The sequence below is a fragment of the Telmatherina bonti genome (assembly GCF_933228915.1).
Source record: "Telmatherina bonti genome assembly, chromosome: 11".
NCBI classification, from domain to species: Eukaryota; Metazoa; Chordata; class Actinopteri; order Atheriniformes; family Telmatherinidae; genus Telmatherina; species Telmatherina bonti.
This window is the reverse complement of record NC_136629.1, coordinates 13,795,858-13,819,889: the sequence shown is the minus strand read 5'-3', so window position 1 is coordinate 13,819,889 and position 24,032 is coordinate 13,795,858. Positions and strand designations below refer to the sequence as shown.

At 42.3% G+C, this 24,032-nt stretch overlaps 2 protein-coding genes across 4 annotated transcripts in view; one reads left to right on the top strand and one right to left on the bottom strand.

The window, feature by feature from the left end:
• fancl (FA complementation group L) overlaps nt 1–22,387 on the top strand; it is a gene marked incomplete at its 3' end in the record, with an annotated part of 40,607 nt that extends 18,220 nt beyond the window's left edge. The window contains exons 6-14 of one of the 2 annotated variants that reach the window (XM_079248549.1): nt 1,704–1,800; nt 7,773–7,841; nt 15,515–15,665; nt 15,758–15,841; nt 17,500–17,545; nt 18,621–18,702; nt 19,410–19,526; nt 22,046–22,117; nt 22,257–22,387. In XM_079248549.1, the coding sequence (XP_079104675.1) occupies nt 1,704–1,800; nt 7,773–7,841; nt 15,515–15,665; nt 15,758–15,841; nt 17,500–17,545; nt 18,621–18,702; nt 19,410–19,526; nt 22,046–22,117; nt 22,257–22,292 (754 nt within the window). Of the gene's footprint in view, nt 1–1,703; nt 1,801–7,772; nt 7,842–15,514; nt 15,666–15,757; nt 15,842–17,499; nt 17,546–18,620; nt 18,703–19,409; nt 19,527–22,045; nt 22,196–22,256 lie in introns of those variants that run through there. The other variant, XM_079248548.1, reaches the window with a different exon arrangement.
• The window catches only part of LOC306762139 (serine/threonine-protein kinase VRK1-like), a gene marked incomplete at its 3' end in the record, with an annotated part of 27,977 nt that continues 26,252 nt past the window's right edge, over nt 22,308–24,032 (bottom strand). Inside the window, exons 13-14 of one of the 2 annotated variants that reach the window (XM_079248546.1) lie at nt 22,803–22,973; nt 22,308–22,655 (exon numbers count right to left, since the gene is read on the bottom strand). In XM_079248546.1, coding sequence (XP_079104672.1) covers nt 22,308–22,655; nt 22,803–22,973 — 519 coding nt within the window. Of the gene's footprint in view, nt 22,656–22,795; nt 22,974–24,032 lie in introns of both variants that reach the window. The other variant, XM_079248547.1, reaches the window with a different exon arrangement.

Sequence of the window (24,032 nt, the reverse complement as noted above, 5' to 3'; positions counted from 1 at the left end):
AAAGCAACACGACACAACTTTCTGACTCTTGAGTTTTTTATTCATTTTGATGATGCTTATGTACATTAATGGAGCCATTGCTGCATCACATTGTCCTGAGGATGAATAAAAAAACTTTTTTTTCAACCCTGAGGATCCAACAACAGCTTTGTTTCTCAGTTCCGGTCCTCAGACCCCCCTGTCCTGCTTGTTTTATAGCTAACCCATAGACCGTATATGAAAGATGGACGGAGCCTTTGGCGGTTAACAGTTTAAAAGTAAAAGTGAAGCCTATGTGGAAGTGCATAAAGCTGCAATTCCCCCTTCGTCCACTAGGGGCTGAAAAACAGCGCAAATCCCCATAGACTCCCATGTTAAATAGATAAACTTCCCGGCAAAAATAAACATGTTTACAGCCTGGTTCAAAAATTCATTTTCAGTTTAATAGGTCAGGTTTACCTTCATGACAACTGTGGGAGGAGTGAATTTTTTTCTAACTCGCCCGTTTAAAAGTAAATTTCGAAGTTCGGCATGTTTAGGGGCGTGTCCTTTTGATTGACAGGTACCCAATCTCCCGCTTCAAGTAAGAAGAACGTGGAACAACCACGATTTTTAGCCGGTTAACAACATGACTTAGCTTTTGCCCGTTTACTACCATTAGCCGGTTAGCTCCTGTTATCTCCGGGTTAGCTCGGTTAGCTCTTAGCTACAGGCAGCTCGGAGTTTGCTCGATGTCAATCATCCACCGTGACGCTCACAGCCCCCCTCTCAACTTTACTTCTTTGCCCATATTTGTATTTTCCGGGCTAGACAACACACATGTCCCTGCCAAGATGGCGATGGTAGGAACCGCCCACCGAGCTTCAATTCAGCTCTTCAGGAACTTATGGGTGATGTCACGGAGGCTCCATCCATCTTTTTATATACAGTGTATGAGCTAACCCCACTTTAACACACCTGAATGAAATAAAGGGTTTGTTAACAGGCTGCAGAGAACTTGACGAGGACGTTCAGTACTCTGACTCGGGTATTTTAGAGGAGGAACATCTCTAAAACATGCAGGGCAGGGGGTCCTGAGGACCTCGACTGAGAAACACTGACATAACAGCAGTCTTTTGCTTTATGGCGTCACATCAAGCGCCAGTAACTGTGCATGAACACACTGGCATGTTGACTGTTTCACAAAGAGGACTTTATCCAAGGACGTCACAGAGCAAGAGATAAAACAAAAATCTCCATCATACTGTCTTTTCCTTGCTAAAGAAGGCTCAGAAAAGAGGCAGGATGCAACATGTAAGCTGAATTAGCAGTCATTAAGGGTCACCAAGGTACGAAAAAATCCCCCAAAGTTCAGTAAAATGTAGAAATTCTACAAAACAGAAAATCCTCAGTAGTAGTTTACTCTGAGCAAGCTCTTGACACCAATAGAAGGGAAAAATAAAAAAGACGCCTCTCTGCCCTGGCTGGTTAGGGAGATGGGAACAATAGCAAAGTTTGTCGGGCCAAAAGCATGAAATTCAGCAGGCAGAGGTTCCCATAGAGAGCTGCAGGGATAGAAAAAGCACCTAGCTCAGTGTAAAATCACAGCACTGATACCACAGTGGATGAATGTAATCATGTCGCAGCTGGTTATATTAGGAGATGGTATCATTATTGTAATGTGCGCTGTTCTCTGTGAATGGATTGACTGATGTACAGCGTACACACTCTGTGTCCATCGTCAGGATGCTCTTCATCGACGTGGAGTTCCAGACCTTGAAGCTGAAGGCAGAGGACTCGGCTGGAAGGCAGCACGTTCTCACTATTAAACTAAAGCCAAAGGTGAGAGAAACACGCAGGAATGGGATCCTTTCACACTGAAAATTCCTCATCTTCACGCCACATACTCTCCAGCTTGACGTTGAGCCACAGGCAATCCAAATCACAACAGGTTAACTTCACCCAGATGCATATGGCGATGTGGGGTTGGCTGATAGTAAATCGGTGATTTACATCCATGCCCCCATATCTAGGTCGAACTGGAGAGTGCGTGGAGAGACATGGTAACCTGCAGTGACTGAGATGTAGCACAGATAAAACAGCTCCCTGCAGACCTTGGCGTGATGAAAAGCCTTCCTCTACAGGTAGAGGAAACCAAAACGCCCGCGCTAATCTGCATGCTGACGGACGTAGACGCAGGCTTTACCTGGTCTAGGTGAATGCATGCAGGTTGAACCGCAGTGGATCACAGGGACTTAATCTCCATATTGATTGCATTGAATGACCTTTTTGGAGCAGAAACACATGATGCCCTGGGTTGATTATGGGATTGAATTGTAGATTCGTCTACACTAGACTGATATGGTAAGTGAAGGTTTGTGTGAATAAATTTATACATTGTTGAATTATGATGATTTAAATTGCCCCTTGTGTTGCTTGTAACGCCTCCTGATGAACCTCTATTACATCTCAACGTTTTACAACCTTTCTTCTGTTTTTTTCCCGATTTCCATCCGTAGTTTATTGTTTCATTTTAAACCCGATGTGCCAGAAAGACCGATACGGAACATGATGCAGACATGTTTCTGCACACACCAAGTCTTGCATGAATGGGTTTCTGTACATGAATAACTGGTCCAAGCCCACTGTTGTAAAACAAAAGTGTGGATGTAGAAGCACTTAACGTTTGTATGTACACCCAATGGCAAACTCCCACAATGCAGCAGTTACCTGCACACATCCAGTTTTTACATCTCAGAAGCTTCAAATGGCATGAAGCGGCTGATCCCACCAGCGTTTACACCGTTACCAGTATGTAATACTGTTTGTAATTACAATATGTGATCGGAGTTGAAAGTCTAAATACAGACAATATAAATCAAGTCAAGCTGTATGCAGCTAGGCCGTCGTTCAGACTGTTTGGGTTATTTCACTTAGTGGAGAGGGAAAGTAAACTCAGACTGGAAGTTCTTTCCCCAAAAATCCCAGTAAATCAGCAGTTTTCTGAAATACTCAGACCAACAACCATCCAACATTCAGCCTCCTAACTCCCCTTTCTTCTCTTTCTGGTGCTTAATTTGAACTTCATTCGTCTTCACCATGCCTACTGTATGTGTTGAGCAGCTGCCATGTGATTGGCCGATTAGATATATGTGTTAACAGGCAGTTAAACAGGTGGACTTGATAACGTGGCTGGTGAGCGTTTGGCCTGTCACCATAACAAATTTTACCGTGCGATTACTTGTCTCAGAAATGATTGCGATAGACGATAATATTCTAAGCAATTATTGTTGTCATTTTGAGACCATTTTAAACTAAAATAACAATTGTACCATAATAATGCAAGTACACCCTTTCAAAGATCAACATACTTTAATTTCTAAAAAACATTTAGCTCGATGTGGAGACTAGTTTTTGCTCATCCAACCCCCGGTCTGCTGAAACAGATCAGGATTTCTCCTGGTGTTTTGACAACTTGGTTACCTGGAACAAATGGTCTCTAAACACCATGTAACACAGTTACATGGTCTATGGTCAGCTCATATAAGGGGGACATGTTTGGACTGGACCAGAGGTGGAATGGTAAAATTGAATGTCTTTGATCGCCTTCAGTATGTCATTTTTCATTCCATTGTTAAGTTGTGGAAAAGCCGTTTGTAACATGTATGTTCATCCAGGCAGTTCATACTGGCTGCGAAATGTTTGTAACATTTTTCAAAATGTCGCCTTTTTAACAATATTAAAGGGCAGCATGGCTTTACCAGCCTGAGTGCACATCGTTTTGCGCTGTCCTGTTTGTATTTAATCTGTGGGTTAAACACCCCTGTAATCGTGGACTGTCGGGAAGATGGAGATAACTTGTTAAGATCTGGGGGGTTTTTTGCAGTTGATTGTCGTGTTTTCAGTGCAGATGGAAGCTTGTTGTATTGCTGTGTTTACGTAATATTGTCTTAAAACAAAGACACTTGAGAGATAAAAGACACATAAAAATGATTGCATCCGGCAAAATTATTGCACGCATTTTTTCTTATCATGCGATTAATTGACTTATTGCGACCGGCCTAGTGAGCGTATACCTCGGTACTCTGGACAAATCATCTGCTTGTTTCTGTTTTCTGAGCCATTCCAAGTCATTCTGCTGTAGGTTGGTTTTAGTTTTATTCATCCAGAAGATGCTGTTCCAGAGCCGTCGCCTTTGTCAAATGTTTGAGGCAAAGTTTTGCGATCTTTGACACACGGTACGACCCCATGTGCACGTGTACTTTAGTGTGTGTAAAATCTCTTTTGGAGTCATCTTTTTGTAGTTTCACTTTACGACTGAAAATCCAGTCAAAGTTGTTCAAAAGTCGATTTTTTTCTTTCTGTTTTGTGTTTATAAGTTCATGCTTCCTCACGTGGACTCGTTGGTATGGTGAGGCGGCGCTTACCTAAGCCTGGATGACATTCACGGCAGACGAGGGAGGGCTGCAGGACCCCGCTCTGTGCCAACCTGCCCACCTGGCCCTCCTCACTCCTCTGGCACTGCGTAAAAATAGCTGCGAGTCCTCGCTGCCTCCAGCTGCCTCCACCAGATCCAGCGCCAGGTCATCCCTCACCAGGCACAGCTTGGAGGGAAGCAGCACGAGCGTGGACGTGTGGAGGCTGAGAAGGCAGGGTAGGGAGGGAGGACTGGCTACGGGAAAGGACAAAGCTTTGAGATGCAGAAAGGGAACAGAAACAGGAAGTCTGCCTCATGTGACGACCAGATCTTGTGAAACTCTTGGTGGGATAATGTGATGAGGTCGGCCTGCACCGATTTATTCACTTTACTTCCATGTAAATATGAGGAAAGGTCGGCTACCACGGCGGGCAAACTGCAGTCATTAGGACACACTTTACAAACGTCTTATTAGCTGTCAGATGATGAATAAACTTTGCAATGACTGTTTTTTTTTTTGTTTGTTTTTGTCATTTAAGTTTTATTGATTATCTATAAAAGTGAACAAAGAACAAACATATTAGGAGAACAGTAACATAGCTTGACATATAAGGAAAAATGGCGCATTTGTAGGTACTGAACCTTGGAAGCAAAGTCATGTGATGTGATGAATGACAGAAAAAGACTCCATATTTGGCCTGTTTTTACCTGGACATTGTTTAGCTTCGCAATTAGAGCTTCAAATGATGCAGTCTCTGTCAGAAATCCTTTTTCACCCACAATAACGTACAATGATGGACGCACTGGAAGTTACAACCCTGGCAAGCACCAACTGCTCACCGCTAGCAGTGAAGGCTGACTGGGAATACGTTCAGGACTGAATGATTGTTTTTAATCAAAATTGTAATCTAAAAGTTAAAATTGCCAAGAAAAGGGATTTGTTTCCGTGTGACACAGCAGATGATCCAGGTTTCAGACCTGCAGCGCCCACAGCTCCTCATTCCTGTCGTCTGTCTCGTTTGACAGTAAAATAAGCGTTGTGTGAACGATAGACCGAGCTGTGAAGTCACATATTTAAACCTTATCGTGGAATAATTCTGTAGAAATGACTGATAAACTGAGACACAAAGACTCCTCCTGATGAGGTAAAAAAAGACGAGTTTACTTGGAGTCGCTAAACCTTCAGATGATAACGTGGTGATGTAATAAAACCTACTAAGAATATCAGATGTGTTTTTAGACCCATTGGGACTCAGAAACAACGAGTGTGTGAAGTCTTCTGGTTCAGCTGCGTGTCTGACAGGTGGGAAGTTCTCAGCACCTTCACCTCCCTGCAAATGTTTTAAAAACCAGGATTTCTGTCTGCTTTTCAGCTGGATGAGGCCTCATTTCCCTGCATGTGTCCTCTGCTGGTTAGAGTGTGCGTGCGTGCGTGCTTTGGGGTGTTACCCAGAAATAATGTAGAGAGAAATGCCGTGCTGTGATAAAAATCAGATAAATGACATCAGACTGTTTAGTTTGTTTCGTGTTTTGGCCACAGGTTGCATCTACCTGTTCAGTAATCTGAATGACTGCTGATCAAATCCATCAAAAATTTCCAATTAAAAGCTTTTTTCTTTTCTTTTGAATGGTCATGGCTTAAATTTGCAGCCATGACTTTATAACCACCTGCCTGACATGCAGCAGATCCTCATAGTACCAGGACGTATGGGTCATTTGGCCCCTAGTGCAGTTGTTGTCAGATAATTGTAAAGAATATATAACCCACGTTTATCAAATAGATTTAGTATTTTCACTGTAAAAAAAAAAAAAAAAAAAAACCGACCAATGGAGAGAAAAATCTGTGAAATTGGCATAAACATGAACATAGTGCAGGTTTCAGATTAAAAAACAGAGTTTGACATGATCTCTGCAGAGGGACTGGGACTGTGAAAACGCCGTATGTCATGTTATTCATAGGGATGGACTTATATTTATTATTAATACTTTAAAATCAGTACTTTACTATCTACAGGTCAAAATGTTGGATTCAATACTTTTCAGATTATTGTAATACCAGTGTGTTAACATAAAACATGCAGATGTTTTCCCTCTGAGAGTTTGTGGCAATAGAAGTGTTACCCAATCGGATGTAACGATGATGATTATGTTGCGGGTGTTTGTGATGTTTTACCAGTTTCATTCAGGTTTTTCACTCCTATGTTGTTTTGATTTAGGAAATTTGTAGTGCAGCCATTTATTGTTTCAAGATTTCTTTCATCTTATGTCTTTATTTATCTACTTGGTAATATTAAATCTCATCAAGGTTTTCAAATATTTCTGATCCTGAGTTTTATTTTTATTTGTTATTGACCTTACAATGAAGACATCAAATGCATTGTGTCGTACTTTTACCTGTAAGAGGCAAAAAGTATCAGTAGTGATATGGATGGAAACGTAGCATGAAGTGCACACACACTTACCAGTCCACCAAACGGTGCTAGTGTCTGGTTTTATGGACCACCTTGGAACTGATGGAAACACAACACCTGTGTGTACATACTGATTTTACTCTCTGATAGAAGAATTAACACACGTGTTCTGATTCAGCTGATGGTTCACTAGCCTGGTTTTGTGACGTAAACAGTCAGAAACAAACTACACGGCACCGAGTGGCTCCGTTCGTACAGACGTTGACGCTCCTCAGTGAGGCCTTTTCCCCTCCTTACCTGTCGAGCTCGTTTCAGGTAAAGGCCACAAATGCAAAGAAATCTTTTAAAACATCCAGTTCATTTTATAAGAAAGCTATTCTTATCAGAACGTATCTAACACACCCTGTAGGCAGGACTGTCACACAGGCTGCACTTCATGAGGCTCCGCAGCCGCTACCAAACTGTAAAACTTAATTGTTCATTTAAAACCTAAGAAAATGTTTAACGAACTATTTAATTTCTAGTCTCGTTAACAACTCAAAGTGATTTTTGCACTGCATGTCCTCACATTCTCACACAGGTGTTTTTTTATCCAACATACACATTTAATTTATGCATCGTTATCTTATGTTCCTGCTGAAGCGCATTCTTAATGCTGAATAATTAGGAGTGAAATTGGTGCCATGTATGTGTGTAAATGTGTGCGAACAGAGTTTCCAGACTCTCTCATATGCAGTGGGATTTGCTGTCGCTCTTTAACTCTGTTTTTCAGATCGTTACGTTGATTTGCATGTTTGTAAAAATAAGAAGCAATGCGCTTCGTTGATGCTCATATAAGTGTGGTGCAGTGTAACGGCATGTTGTCCTCCAGGCTGCTTGTCTGAGAACACATCCGGGTTATAATAACAGAACAAACGTAATCAGGGCTTCACCACATTAGTTAGCGTGTACGTTAACCTCTTCTTACACCATGTTTTTCCTCGTAGCATCCCTTCGAGGCTCCTGAATGCTCTGCTGATCTGCCGGTTCCTCTGGCCATCACCTGGACACCGCAGGTATGTTCGCACACAGACAAACGGCTGGGCAGCGTTAGCCGAGGCGTCTGGGCTTGTAGACACCTGACGCTGCTTCTGACGCTGGACTGTTTGTAGTTTGACTGGAAGCTACAAACAGTAGGTTGGACATGTGGTTTCAGGATGAGCTTTATGTGTATCTCAGCACATCAACAACAAATCACACATTCCTGTTTGCATATAAACAGATAATGGGAAGTATTGGAACCATTAGACACGCTGTGCATCAACCTGTTCATGAAAATAAAGTTCTTCTGAAACAAATGAATTGACAAATAAATGTACTTTTATCTTCTGGATGTAACATGTCATCCAAATTCACAGTGTGACCACATATACCAGTAGACACTGATGTGACACCAGTATGGAAACCAGTCAGCGTCACTTGGTCAGATTACAGACTTGTACCTTCCTGGTTTTATCTCTGTAAGTTCCGTATCCCCCTCATAGCCGTCATAGTGGGACTGCTGTTCAGGAAAATCATTTTTCACTGAAGGTTTGTTCCTCTTCACCAGTCAGAAGCAGATGAGTAACATCCATCAGTCGTTGCAGATATATGCAGGATTTTGTCAGACATGCTTTTTAAAAAAAAGTGTATTGTTTATATTTTTTTGCTTTTAACCTCTAAATACGATTTTTAGCGTATTTCTGTATCCAACGTTCACTGCCAAAGATACCGAAAGACACCTTTTGTGGTCTCTGTAGATGGAAAGCCGACGTGGCTGGGTGTGCGTGCATCAGAACATCCCTAAAATGCGCACAAACCACCGCATTGTGAACACGTTCAGAGCGCGCACCCTGATGTTCTTCTTGTTCTTAATGCCTAAAAACAAATCCAGATACAGTGGTTTTACTGAATGCCACAATTTCCGTAAGAAGTTTGTAAAAAGTTTTAAGAATACATTTTTTTCGTACGACCTATTAGTAAACGAGTTCCTATATTCTGTTGGTCCTGAAATGAGGCAAAATGCTCCAAAACGCTGGCAGTGTGGATCTCTGCTATAACGTGATTTTATCAGCTTTGCAATCCTAAAAAGCTGAGATAAAAACACAATGAAGTGATTTGTAAAGTTGGAACAAGAGCCATAAAAGGCTGGAAAAAGAATTAGTACTATTAAAAAAAAAACATTTGACAACTAAATCAAATGACTGGCAGCAGGTTAGTAACATGACTGGTATAAAATGAGCACTTCAGAGAGGTAGAGACACTAGCATGTGACGATGGACAGACAGTCATCAATCTGAGACAAAAGATTGTGGACAAATTCCAGAAAAATATTCCTCAATATAAAATTGTGAAGACTTTGAGATCCTACCATCAATGGTGTACAGTATCTAAAGATTCAGAATCAGGAGGAATCTCTGTGCGCTTGGGGGTGGGAATGAAGGTCAGAACTGGATCCTGGTGAACTTCAGGTATGTGTTTTTTTTGCGATGCATGACTAGATGTTCACCACATCTTCCACAGACTGAGAAGAATTACTGCAGTAGATTGGCTAAGAACAGACTACTCCATTATCATGACACGTGTACTACTTTGTAGCTAAGGTGGAGCAGTTGTTTCCTGCCTCCTGCAACAACTTTAGCTTCACGGCGTTAGGCAAAAATGTGGTCCGTGTCCGCTTCTTTTAAAACCAAAATCTCTCCAGGCAACAGCATCATGTTTAGCTTCAACGTCTGCAACAGTTTTACTTCATGAACTTTCTCCGTTCATGTTGAGCATCTCCAACAGCTGGCTTAGTGGTGCAGCAGTGATAAAGGTCCCCCTCAAACCGTCTCCCACTGCCAGTTCTGATAAGATCAATACAAAAATAAAAGCCTGTATGCCTGTACCGCCCAGCTCTACTGTCTGTAACGGTACCATGCCATGTGATGGGGCGGATGATGGAGCTTATTTCAGGTCAACAGACATTAAAATCAAGAACCACCTTTAAAGACCTTTAATGTGTTTTCTGTTGATATTTTCTTCACAATAAGCTTTTGACTCTGAAGTCGTTGGACATTCAAACTGCTGCATAAATAAACTCCTTCTTAGCTTCCTGTTGCAGTTAAATCTCCACCTGCTCCATCGAGACGTTTAGTGCAGAGAGGCGCTTCCATATAACGGCAGCTGTGGCTTCTTTGTGCCTCCATGCCTCCTCTTGTTGTTGTTGTTGTTGTTGTTGTCATCTTACATCTTTGACTGTGGCGCCGCTTTTCATCTGCCGCGGCCTCCAAGTCGCACATTCACATCATGTCTGAGCAGCGCTTTAAGTCCACTCCACTTTCACCAGGACATGTTTGGAGAGCATCAATAAGTTTTCACAAATGTGTGTAAGCAAGAAAATTTGTGGAAAATGGTGCTTGTGCGTGTGTGTGTGTGTGTGTTGCTGAACTGATACATGGCAGGCGTACAGTGAGGACCAGCTTAGAACAGCGCTACCGTATGGAGTCTGTCTGCATGCTGGGCCATTGATGGATCTCTCCCACACTGCAACATGAAGTGTGTATGCGTGTGTGTGTGCATATGTGTGTGTGTACGTGCTTTCATTTGTGCCAAGTATGTTTTGGCCTGATGTATGTGTGTGTGTGTTTGGCGGGAGGGGGGGAGGGCCTGTCTGTCGACAGTCCTGACATGTTCATTTGAATGAGTAATTATTGCCTGCTCTGTTGCAGGGCCAAGACGTGCCACTCGCTGCATTTGTGTGGAACTGGGATGAGGAAAAAAAACTCTGCGTGTGTTAATGTGTAGTTTGTCTTCTTTTTGTGTGAAGAAGACAGTTTTAACAAAAAAGGAAGTGCACATAGGAAGCGATGAACTGAATGGTGGAAACCAGAGTCCACGTTGCAGTAAAACCAGACCAACTGGACGCAGGGGAAGCGGTGTTGTTGCGAGGTGTGTATGGTGGCGTTCGGGCCATTACGCACCTACTCCGAATATTTAATCGGAATGATTTGCACAGCAGTATTTTTTCTGAAACCATTGTAGTTCATGGAAACGTTCACATCAGTAACAAAGCTTCGTCCAGCGATTTATTTATTTATTTATTTTTTCCCCAAGATTGACTTTTTTTTTATTTTTTATATTTGTATCCAACAGATACACAATCGGCCAATCAGAGAAGGAATGTTGACCCCTTCTGTTCAGTCATGTGAACTAGCATGTAGCTCAGAGTTCACATCTTTTACTTGACCATCAGCAGGAATGTTAAAAGGAAATGACAAGTTTCACATCAAACACACAGCTTGTGTCTGGTCCGGTTTAACTGGAAACCAGTAAAGGTTTTTCTGCTTTTTCAAGCTTAGAGCTAAAAGCTAAAGCAAATCCTGATTGTCCAACGGACATCATCATGTCCGTCCTAAAGTGGCCATGGTCCGACTTCAGCTCCTGGAATAAACAAAGGTCTCTTTTTTTCTAGGACAGGACGTACCCGGTATGCTTTTTGTTTATTTGCATCGGCCCCAGAGTGTAAAAGCCTTCATTTGTCCTGAAATAAGCCAAGACCTCAGGAAGAAATACTACTGCTTACACATTACTGATAGGCATGGATTTGAATTGGTTGTCTTGTTTAACATCAAACCAGTGATTGCTAATTTGTTGATGTACCTTCTGTGAGATGCTTGAAGGTTCGTAGTGCCCAGTGGGCGTATGATATCTTGGCTTTACCCGGAGACACTGAACTGAACCTGATGGGATTCTAGGCAGAACAAGTTCCTGGTTTGTTGTCTTTGTCTCTGCCTGTTTCTTTTGTTTGTACTCCGTTTGCATCAAATCTGCTGCAGTGCTTTCAGATAGACACCATTCTAGTTCTGGTTTTGTCTCCAGTTCTGTTCTGGCCCTTGTTCACATCAGTCAACCAGAACCAGTGCGGGACGACTTTACTCCATGGAAATAAACGAATAGTTTGCAAATTTTGGTTCTGAAAGTTGATGGTTTAATTCTACAGTTTCCCAAAATGAACAACATATGCAGACAGCTGTGCAAATTTCTCCAGATTCGAGGATGTCAACGTGGGCTCACGTTATCTAGCTTGTGGAAATAGATATTAGTTGCCAGGCAACATAAAAAGTAGCAACATTCAGGTTTTACACAAAAGCCTGGCGCTTGTTTAAAACTTTATTAAAACATAACTGATAGGTGGTCTGGCAGTCAGGAAGAATCGCAGTTTTCTTGGATCCATTTGAGAAACAAAAATTCAAGTTTTTTGGGGGGGGGGGGGGGGGGTGCAGATTTAAAAATACTCAGTAAGACATCTGATTGTTGGGAAGAACTTGGTGTGTGTTGATTCGATTTCTGACAATCCTAAAAGTTCGTTATCTGATAGAGGCTGTCAGATTACGCATGACCACTTGAATTATCTGATAAGCCCAGCAAACAGGTATTTTTTGTGGTTGGCAAACTGGTAAACCTCTGGGAGGTAATATCACGTGACTATGAAGAACTGGTAAAACGAGACAGTACTATAACTGAGGATGGTATTAATGATTCAGTTTCTTACAATTAAATGACTGTTTAGATATTTTTTAAAGGCATTACTGATTCCTGTTGAGTCTCTAAACCTCTAATTTTTTTCTGCCATCCTCCACATCAGGGTCACTCAGTTATGTCCTACAGGAGCCACGTACCTGCAGATACTCAGTGTTCCCCTATCCCAATTACTCAAATTGAACAGATCCAACAACCTATTAAGTTCTGCACAATGACTTATTAATTTATGTCATGTGTGTTGGAGCAGGGAAGCGTTGAAACCCTGATGGACTGCATCTATTATAAGACTGAATTGACTAGCTTTGATTAAAGACATTTTAACCCGTCTATAAGTCAACCATGCTGTGGGTTTGGACTGGAGGTGGGGGGGCAACTCTGGTCCGCAAGTGTTCAGGGTTTCTCTGCTGCAACACACCTAACACAAATCAGACCCAATTAGCAGACTGCTGCAGAGTTGGATGTGTGTCAGGTGTGTTGCAGCAGGGAAACTCTTCTAGGACAGACTTGAAATGTAAAAAAGATCTTTATATGATTGTCTATATTGACCAGTCTTGGTTTTGATAGTAACACGTAATGATTCAACATCTATTCTACATCCAGTCTCTTCTGAGCGCTCTTCAGTCAGTAAAGCCATGGATATGTTAATAATGGCGACACGATGCTTTCTATCGTTGGTCTTTCTAGATTTCATCAGACTTGCTGAAACTTTTCCTCTTTCTTTAGTTTTTTTTCCACTAAAAAATACTGGACAGATTAAAAGTTTTTCCTTCTAATCAAGTTATCTTTGGATGAAACGTCAGTGGTCCAGTAGGCCTGTCCCACCCAGAGAGCAGGCGCTACACTGGACAACATGTAGTTTCCAGCAGGACTGTAGAGACTGAGCGAGTTGTGATCCCCGAGAAAGTAGCATTCTTAGTAAAAACTTGTGCTCACACCACTGTTGCTAAGCTGAAGCAAATTAAAACATGTTTCACGTAACCAATTAGTCTTCTGATGACGGGAATAAAAAAAAAAAAAAGCTTTTTAGTTGCTTCAGGAGACAATGGTCACGTTTACATGGGAGTTTTAATTCCAAATAAAAGTTCATTTCACTTTAAACTGGTGAAAAATGGCGACGTAAACACCTAATTCCTAAAGAAAAAGTCTGTTTAAATTAACTTAATTCTGAAGTAGCTGGTTTATTTGCATTTTAAATCTGAATAATCTGTCACGTAAACCTTCTTTCCACTCTTAAGTTAATTCCGATCATTCAGCGTATCATTACCTTGTCCTGTCCCAATATCGAACGTATTCCAGACGTTGTTTTGCCTCCTGTTTTCAGTAATCTTCTATTTTCCCTCCTCAGCTGGTGAACAAAGTGAAGTGGTATGCTCATGTCAAGATGGTGCTTCCAAATTATAATCAAAATAACAGCTAATAATTATGTAGTTTTCCAAGTTACAACCAAAAGGACGACACGCGGAAAGCGAACAGTTTTTTTTTTTCCTAAAGGGAAATGAAGTAAGGACATGATTCATGTAAACCTCCAGTCAAAATGATTGTTTCTATGTAAAATTGTTGAAAAATACTGTTAAATCAGAAGTATTTCATTCTGGATTATTAATTATGAATTAGAAACCATCATGTAACCATAGCCATTAAATGGGTTTAGTGGTTGTGAGAGGCTTTGGTGTTGCGTTGGACCAGTCGGTGAGGAATCCTTATTTTATGTTCATTCTTTTGATTCCTTAAAAAATCTGATGGACTTTTTAAAAAAATTTTATTTGGGTTTAGCTTGGTGAGTTATTTGTTTCCATTTGTGGTTTTTATCTGTATAAATAAGCTAAGTTAGTTCCGATGCGTGCATTGAGCCTAAAGGCCTGACTGAGACGAGCAGGAAGCAAAGTTCAGCTCTGTCTGTTAAATTCGGCCGAGTTTCTGCTCCTCTCATGTCCTCAGAGATTCAGCAGGAATTCAAGTAGAAGCTCTTCTTCTTTTTTATCCCCGCTTCTTTCTGAATCGGACCTGTTATAGTTATCCTGAGCTGGAGCTGTAATCATACCGCTGGCATTAATTGGGCTGTAATTGCCGAGGCTCTCAGCACCTGGACGATGCTTAATTGTGTGCACTGTGCTGGCACAATGACCCATAATTTTTGGTTCATTTTTTTTTTCGCCTAATTTTTTCCCTCTCATTCCATCTGTATTGCTCTCCCGCACCCTATCAGCCTCTCTTTTTCTTCTCTGCGTGTGTTCGCACGAACATGTGTGTACAGAGTTAAATCAGTGCAGTTTTAACAAGCTCCACGTTCGCTGTATCTGCACTTTAATCCACTCGGCAGCTGATTCTAATAAAGCCATCTCAGTTTTTCAGCCATTTCAATAAACTTGTAATAAAATGAAATTATTCTTGACTGTCACTCACGGTGAGCTCTCTTTGTTTAAAATCAACTAAATCATAAGTCTTTGTGTTCATTCTTTATGATATGTCGGCCCAGTTTACCCTTGGCTTGTACTGACAGCTAGATTTATCATCACTGTACGGCTTGTTGTCATCTGCGAGTAGATGAGAAGTTTGACCGTAGTGAAATTCTAATTTCCCAGAACAAGGAGTTGAATAAACTGGTACATCTTGGTAATTTTATGATAATCTTTAAAGTGAACAAATTGATTATCCTTCCATTTATAGGGTAGTGCACCCTGAAATGGTTTTTCATTGGTAAAGAGTATTAAATGACTCATATTCTTCTGAAAAGCACTGATTCTGTTGCTAAAATGGACATTAAGTGTAGCATCAAGCGTAGCTCTTTACAGTCAAAGCTGATCTAGAGGCGAAGAGTCATGAGTTTATAAATAAAGTCTAATAATATATTTTTTAAAAATGACTTTTCCAGTTTTTCTAAGGTCGGACATTAAATGATTAATCTTGCTCATCGTACACCAGGTCACGGGCAAATGATCTACGTTTGTGTTGGTTTTAGTCGATTCAGTGCTTAGAACTGTGAACATGAGCGAGGTGACTTCCTGATACAGCTATGAAACAGGAGAACAAAGGGAGGATTTTATTGCATCATATATGGAATTTACTTTCTAAATAAATTTGCCAAATTTATTTAAACATTTATTATTATTATTTATTGAAACATTATCTGTAAATAAAATGTTGATTATCACCTCAACCTTGCATGTTTGTTCCTCTGGTTTTGCAGAGTACTCTCGAGCAGCTCCACTGCCAGTTCCTGCTGGTTCTCGACTCGCTGACAGACTTCTGGGATGTCCTGGATGAGATCGATACAAAAACCTGGATTCTGGAGCCTGAAAAACCCAGCCGAGCTGACACAATGAGGCGGATTGCCATTGGTAATACTGAACACATCCAGATTAATGTCGTGTTTTCCCCTTCGGCGGTTTGTAAAATTTGCCACGGAATTTCTCCCTAATTGTGCACACAGGAAACAATGTCTCCATCAAGGTGGAGGTGGATCCCAGACACCCGAAGATGCTGCCGGAGTGCTGCCTGCTGGGAGCAGAACACGGTGGGTAGGACCCCAGAGACATGGCGATGTTTTCAGGCGGTGTAGGAGCATAAGAAGCTGTGTGTTCTGGAACAAGCCAACAACTCTCCATGTTCAAGCAGAAGAAATCATCTAGTAGGATTCTCTTTTTCAGGTTTTTATGCGTTATTAAAAATGTACTTACTAGCTAGGAAGAATAGCCCAAAGCAACCACAACTGACTGATAACTGGGAACACTGGGACTGAGAACTTGCTTTTTACCAGTCAGTTTAGAGCAGAAAAAAGGCATCGGGATGAGAGACGAAGTGTTTTCAGGAGACTTAAGGAAGCCCGGTTGCCTTTAAATCAGCCTCTTTACGATCAGTTTGGTGGAAAAGTCATGAAAGCGCAGATCCATCTCACGTTCAACAACCTTCAATAAGCAGAAGACATTCATCCAGCTGATCGTCTGGAGGAAAAGGAAGATAGTTGGGAAGTAAGTGGTCCGAAACCCCCCCCAAAATGACAACAAGTTTACACGAGAACAATCCAATGTGCTGTTCTGTGAACGGAAGTAACGAGGCAGATCCAGCCAGATTTTATCCCATCAGTTAGCTGCTTTGTTGTCTGTAAACGACTTAGTGAATATAAATCAAACCAACAATGAGATCAGTTAAACCAGTACATGCTAACATTTAAACGGGCCCCGGACCACTTTATACTGCAGAAGTTGGTCTCCATCATCATGTCCATGTCCATCCCTTTCTGAGCACAGTGTAGCATCTTCTGATGGAAACTTCCAGCAGGATGATGCAACATGTCACAAAGCTCATATCATCTCCACCATGACGATGAGTTCACTGTCCTCCAACGGCCTCCACAGTCACCAGATCTACATCCAGCAGAGCAGCGTTGGGATGCGGTGGAACCGGAGATTCTCATCATGGATGTGCAGCAACTGTGTGATTCTTCATGTCAACATGGAGCCGAACCTCTGAGGAATGTTTCCACCACCTTGTTGACGCTCTGACACTATGATGTGGCCAGTTAGTGTTTATCCCTGTAATCGTCTCTGTATTTCTGTAAGCATCTAGCAGGGATCCGCTGGGGCAGGAAAGTTCACAGGAGAACAGAAGTGTTGCTTCTTTGTCTGATCTCTACTTTCCTCCAACCAGACGTTTGTTTTTCCCGACTGTTTTGTGTTTTTCTGCTTTCAGAGTAGCACGTTTAGTTTCTCACCACACTGACACCGCTGCCAGGCTTCGGGTTCCCACTTCTATTTAAGTCTCCGTCAATTGTTGACCATTGTTTTTTGTAAACTCAAGGTCATGCAACTCCCAGTCTGTTGCCTAGCAATGCAACCTGAAAGATATTAAACACATGGCCGCCGAGGCGGGAGGCGACCCTCCAGTATGAGGGGGTCGTGCAGAAATATTGCATATTGTCATGTAAGAATAACAAATAGTGAAAGTCATGAGTGGTGCACAAAGACACCCCCCCCCTCACCTGTCTGTGGAACATGAAGAAGAAATGGTTTATATGTGACGGCGGTGACGCTGAACCCTGCTGAACCCTGCTGTTGACAAATAAGAGCGCCGTTCTTCTGAGATGTTCTCAGAAGACATGAAAACAAATGAAATTCCAGGCTGCTGTTAATATTAGAATTTACATCTAGCTCTGAGTCTTTTTCCTTGTTACAGCGGTGACGCCGCTGCGGAACAAGCTGAACGCCAACATGCACATGTGGTAAGTTCTTCATCACCCATCACCCGTCTGGAAGTGTGATTATTTTATCAGCATAAATCTGTGGTCACTATGACAACATTCTGAGCCGCCTATGATGTTTTAGTGTTAAAATAAATGGCAGCAACACATCTGTAATAAGTTGGAACAGGAGCAGCAAAAGGCTGGAAAGCTCACAAGAACACATTAAGAACAACTGGAAGAGCATGTGATAACTGGGAGCAGGTTGGTAACACAACTGGGCATAAAAACGAGCACTTGGAGAAGCGGTCTCAGATGTGGAGTTATGAGACAAATTTGATGTAAAAGCTGTGAAACAATATCAGAAAAGTATTGCATGTTTGAAGATCTTCCCATCTAAAGTACTTATCAGCAAATGACAGAAAAAGAAGGAATCTCTGTGTGTGTGGGGCAAAGCTAAAGGCTAACTGGATGCTGGTGAACTTGGGATCTTCAGGCTGCGTTACATTAAAACCAGGCATGATTAGGACAAGTAAAAGAAAGGGATGAATATCCTCTAATGGTACATTTAGAGACGGATACAAATACCTGTGTTAACTCTGGACATTATGCAATTAATTGCAATTAATCATGGTTAATCGCGATTAAATACTTCAGTCGACCGAGAGCCCATGGTTCAAGGTTTTTCTGATTAAAACATTCCTACTGGAACGTTGTTAGCCGGTTGTGACGTCTTCAGAAACACTGTAATGTGACTGAACCTGTTGGGATTATAAGTATATTCAGCAACATTCTCTCTGTAACTTGAATCCCACAAACCAGTTCGATCAGCTGTGAGAAGCATCTGATTAATAATCAGGAACCTGATTACTCTTCATTTTGACTATAATTTCACCACAGGTTGTGACATTTGCCTCCTCGGTGAAAACGCAGGAAGTTCTCCCTCCACCGCTGCTCAGTCTGATGCAGCACAAATGCTCCTTTTTCCTTTGTTAAATATTGGTGGTGAGAGGCTCTGAATCCCCCCCCCCCCCCCCCACCCCCCCCCATGTGTTTGCTGGCTCATTTGCATGTGGTTAATTAGTGTGTGAAGGAGCTGTCTGTGGTCTGCCGGCAGGAACCCGGACTCCAGCGTCTTGCACAACCTCCGGGATGTTTTGGAGATTGAATTCCCGTCACCTGCCACCCACGAAAAATCTGTACGTGACACATTTTAAACATTCCCATCCTGATGAGTTCAAGGAGCTGTGTGCTTTGTGTTTCCATCCAGACTTACCGCATTCGCCTGTTTCTCCTCCTACTACTCTATTTTTCTCCCTGCGTTTTGTTTTTCTCAGAGCTGAGCATAACCGCTCCTTTAATTGGGTTGTTTACTGATAAGATCATTAGAATAACAAAGATGGCAGAATTCTGTACACTATCAAACCGCTTTAATCATGCAAAACCATTTATGTCTCTTTTTTTTTTTCTTTAAACACTCGTTCTTTCCCCTCCTATCTCTGTGGATGGGTTGAAAGGGCGGTGTGTTTATCCGCTGTCGTCGCGGTGATTAATGCTTCAGCTTCATTAACATTCAGAGGAGTGCAAAAAAGTTGGGTTGACCAGATGTTGATTATTTTTTTTTAACTTGCCATCGTTTTTAATGGATGGCTGGAGAAAAAAAAAACAAATGGGACAAATGCAGACAAGTTGAGTGTGTTTGTGTGTGTGTGTGTGAGTGTGAGAGTGTGTTAATGGTGTGATTGTAGAAGCGGTGTTTGGTTGTGGAGTGTTTATGGTGGTGGGTCAGCAGTAAGGGGTTCGTGGCTCCAGCAGCTGTGTGTGTGTGTGTGTGTGTGTGTGCGTGTTTGTGTGTGTGTGTGTGTGTGTCAGAAATCATGTTGGACACTTCCTGTTTTCGCCGTAGAGTTTCAACGTAGAGTGTGGCATCTGTTACTCCTACCGCCTGGAAGCCGCCATCCCGGATCAGGTGTGCAATGACCCCCGCTGTGGCCAGCCCTTCCATCAGGCCTGTCTGTATGAGGTATGCGCGCACACACACACACACACACACACACACAGCAGAATATTTGTTCACTAACGTTTTCCAACACCAGACTGTGACTAAACGTTGTAGGGATGTAGGGACACCGTTACTAGCATGAACCGAACTCCCCTTCAGGTCTTCACACGTCAACATGTAGGAACTTAATCTGTTTCCACCAATCAGGGACGTTTGCTGCGGTGAACCGTGATTGGGCGTATAAGCGGGACAGTGGTAGGTGTGTCAGCTGTGAAATAGCCTGACATCATCGCGGCACAACGCCTTCCTTGAATATAACCAAAGAAGAATGTGACACAAAGGAGCGGCCTGGTGGACATCCGGCAGTTTGTCCTCTTTCTTTATGACATTTGGCTTCAAACCACAAAAACTCCACCGTATATTTAAACCTGAAGATGTTCCTGCTTTGTTTTATTTGCCGAGTCACACAGGAAGTGATGATTCCTTTGACTAATCGATGGACCGTAGCGTGACAGGCTCCACCTTTCAGAGATTTGGACCGCGATGAAAAAGGTCCTAAAAAAGTAGGACGATCCAGATTGGACATTCTGGCACTCTTGACGGTTTTTTGTCAGTGGAAAGTAGCAGAAATGGCGCCGTTTAGCTAGCACACATCAGGGCGCAGGGGTGTTTGGAGCAATCGGGGGTTTGGGGCAGCGTTGCTGTGTTTACTTTGTTCTGGAAAACAAGCTTCCTCTCTTGAAACTGACAAAACAAAGGTGGTGAAGACCCAAAACGAGAAGCTAAAATCCAGTTTGCACACCTGATTTAATCCCAGTTCTTCCCTCTGCAGATGTAAGCAGGGAAGTCGACACGACGAAAGAGTGGAGGTGACATTTACCAACATGAAGCATCAGTTGTTCTCGAGACAGTCAGACGTAGCAAACAGCAGGAACGCAAGCAGCCGGGTTTAGCAGAACATCTGAACCATTAAAGATACAGAAATTATTCCCAATAATTCCTGTCGAAACACTGCTGGGATAGTCTCTTGCTCCACCGCGACCCATGACCGGATGAGGCATTTCAGATCATGTATGAATGAATGAATGAATAATTCCTGCATAAGGGGAGTTAGCATTTAAGGGGGAAATTAACTTTAATATTTGCTGAATTTGTACAGTCAGGAAATGTTTTTGTGTTTCCGTCAGTGGGCTGAGACGATGGAACCGCGTACACGACACAGCGTCCAAACATGAACCCGTTACGGTGGTGTAGAGATGGGGGGAGGGGCGTTTAGTAGCAGGAAGTGTTATGAGGACATAGTTTTGTGATTTTTCATCTTTTTACTCCGGTTATTTTTGCTGGGTTTTTTTTTTCTTTTTGTATGTGTTGATGAAAAACATTTTAATTATTTTATGATGTATTAAAAAAAATCTTATTACAAGATTTTAAATTAATTAATTTTTATTAATTGCATTTTTTATCACATAATATTAGCCCCAAAAAGAAACTTTTACTTTTATTGAAATGGATTTTATTGGTCATCTGAGTCGAATAATAACGTAGAAAATAATGTAAAGTCAAACTTTAGTAATGTTTGGAAAAATACATTTCATTTTAAAACAGTAAAAAAGAAATAGAAAATATCTCCAATATATCCAAAACTGAACAGAAAAGATAAAGTGTCATTGTAAGTATTTTAAACTAATAGCTCCAGTTTTATTTACTATTTAAAGAGAAAGGGTGGAAGTAACTCGATGTACTTCTACTTTTCAGATCTGTTTTTGTCTTACAAGATTTGTTTGGGTTTTTTTTTTTATTAATTTTGTTTTTCAATTTCAAAATTAACACTTGAATCTATCAACAAAGTCTAGATGTAGTTTTATTAATGGTCACACAGACCGCCATATAATCCCAGTTTACACTGGAGTCTGAAAGTACCAGTGAAATCCGGTTTGATCTTTGTGACCTGAGGTGAGAACAAAGTCTGACACTGAAGCATCTCTGTAAATGTGACGGTTGTGTTGTTCCAGCCAGCCTCTCAGGTTAATTATTTCCCCTCAAATGAGAAAAAAACGTGTTTGTGAGAAAGTAAATTTCTACTTACACGTGGCAGACACATGTCAAATCTCTTCTAACGTTACAGGAGTTAAAACTCCTGTTTCACAACGAAACAAGCAGTCCTCACACACAGCTTCTCCAGCAAACCCACACACTCCTCATCCGTTCTGGAGACTATCGGGCACAAATCTGAAACTTTATTCAGACCCTCCAGGATTCTCAGCTGCTTTTGTCGTTGTGGCCTAAAAAATCTGATTTTTGGAGCTGAAATCCATTTGAAATGACTTCAGACTTTCCAACAGTCAGTACTGAAACGATCACGCTGGAGCGGCATGCTTAAAAATTATGCACACGTTTTCTACTCTGCATACTGAGGCCTTGCTGAGAGGTGCCAGAAGGACTAGAACATTCTGATAAAAGCCTGCAGGAGAGCAGAGCCAAGTTCTGCCATTCAGATCCAAGGTAACGTGTCATCAAGACCTTTTCTTTCTCTTCTTCAGTGGCTGCGAGCGCTTCCCTCCAGCAGGCAGAGCTTCAGCATTGTTTTTGGAGAGTGTCCTTACTGCAGCAAGGTAACCGCCCCCCCTTCCTTGTGGTACTGGAGGCATGAAAGCTTCTGCATTTTTATTCTGAAATTCAGTCATTTTTAGGAACTCCAGTGTTATTTCTCGTACATTCAGGTGAGCAGATCTTGTGTTCGTCTTGTTTCAGCCCATCACGGTGAAAATGGCAACGCAGAAGTCCTGAGGAGACGCCGTTTCCTCACTCACTGCTTCGTTTTGAATTGAACAAGGCGCTTAATAAAAAGAAGACGGCCAGACAAAGAAACCAGTGAACCCATGAGCCTCTCTGTGTGGGGGACGCTTCCTGTCTGGGGTCTGTGAGAGCAGAGCCGTCTCCCTGCTCCCAACAGACCCGACTGCTCCACGTTTGCTCCTGACGGCCACCTCCTGCTCTGCGATGGAGCCGACTTCCATCGTCTTCTGCATGTGTTGGCTTCGTTCTGCCGTCTTCTGTCCGCATGTGTCTGTGTTGTAGGTCGGGTCTGCGTTCCCATCTCTTGGAGGTCAGATTTCCCGTTTTCCTTCTGCTCCTTTTGGATTTAGCACTCTGTTGAAGAATGGAATTCATGTGTACACTCTTTCATAAAGTTTATTAAAAGGTTTTAATGTGTGTGTTTCTTCTTGTGACCATGTGGTGTGTAAGTAACACATTCATGTCATACGTAAGAAGGCTGCCAGCTTTTTGACCTCAAACCTGTTCGGGGTGAGTTCCAGGACTAAGAGGAGGACCTCTCAGATAGCATGCAGGGATGGGTTTCACTCTGACATCATCTTCCTCTTCATCCTCCTCACTGTCATTTTCTTCGTACGAACGTACGGCTCTTGGCCTCAGTGCTCGCCGGGCAGCAGGTGAACCCTCCTCTTCCTGTCCGCAAACAGGAAGAACATGGTGTCACTTTGACAGAAGGTATTTAGCACATTTACCACGTCGTCGAAGCTTCATAGAAACATTCTTCTCCTAACCTTCCACCCCTCCAGGCAGATGGTTCTCCACTCTACTGCACTGATCCTCACTGGTAATTCAACAAGAGCCGCAAGACAAGAGGAGAGCCCCCCCCCCCCCCCACCACCACCACCACCCAAAAAAAAAAAGTGTTGCTACACTACGTATTCTGCTACGTTGCCAAATCAGTAACATTCAGCTTTTTAGCAAGGAACCGTTATCCTCAATAATGGCATCTTATGCAACAGTATATAATGAAAATACAACAATGCCTCCAGAATGTGGGGGTTTCTTTTTCAACATATATGTGGAGCTACTGACGGAGCAGCTCTTTGCCGGAGTTCGGTGCAGCTGAAATTAACCAAAACTGGCAACTCTGACAGGGTCAGTTAGGACAGTTAGGACAGCAAAGTTTCTGCAAGCAGCCTGCAGCTCTTGTTTGTGGAGAGAACTGCACCGTTGAGGATCATCATGACTTCAGAAAGCCAATGGCTGCTTCACCAGCTGCAAGTCAGGAGTCAGTGAGCCGCATGTGATGAGGAAGACTGGTCTACCGTTTCCCTGTGCAGCTCAGGATGGAGGACTGGGTGCATTCCCATCAGGACAGTCTGCTAGACTCTGTCAGATTGGGGTCTCGCCTCAGTTAAAGGCTGGTTGATCAGATTTCTACCTTATTCTTCCACGCCGGACTGGGAGCCACTTCTCCTGATTTGGTTTGTGCACTTTGTGTTTGGTCCATGTGGAACGGACCGAGCTCGCCTCTTTGATCCGAATCAGAAAACGTTTGCACACTGGTTTCCTTTTGGATCACTTTCAGAAGACAATCACTTAGACTGGATCTGTACAGACCAAACAGCTACTAGAGGTTCTGTTGATCTACTGTTGCAGAGGCGAATGTTTTGGCTCCTCCTGAACCAATCGTACACTGAAAGTTGTGGTTTCAACGTAGGCAGGAGACGAAAACAATCTGATTAAATCCCG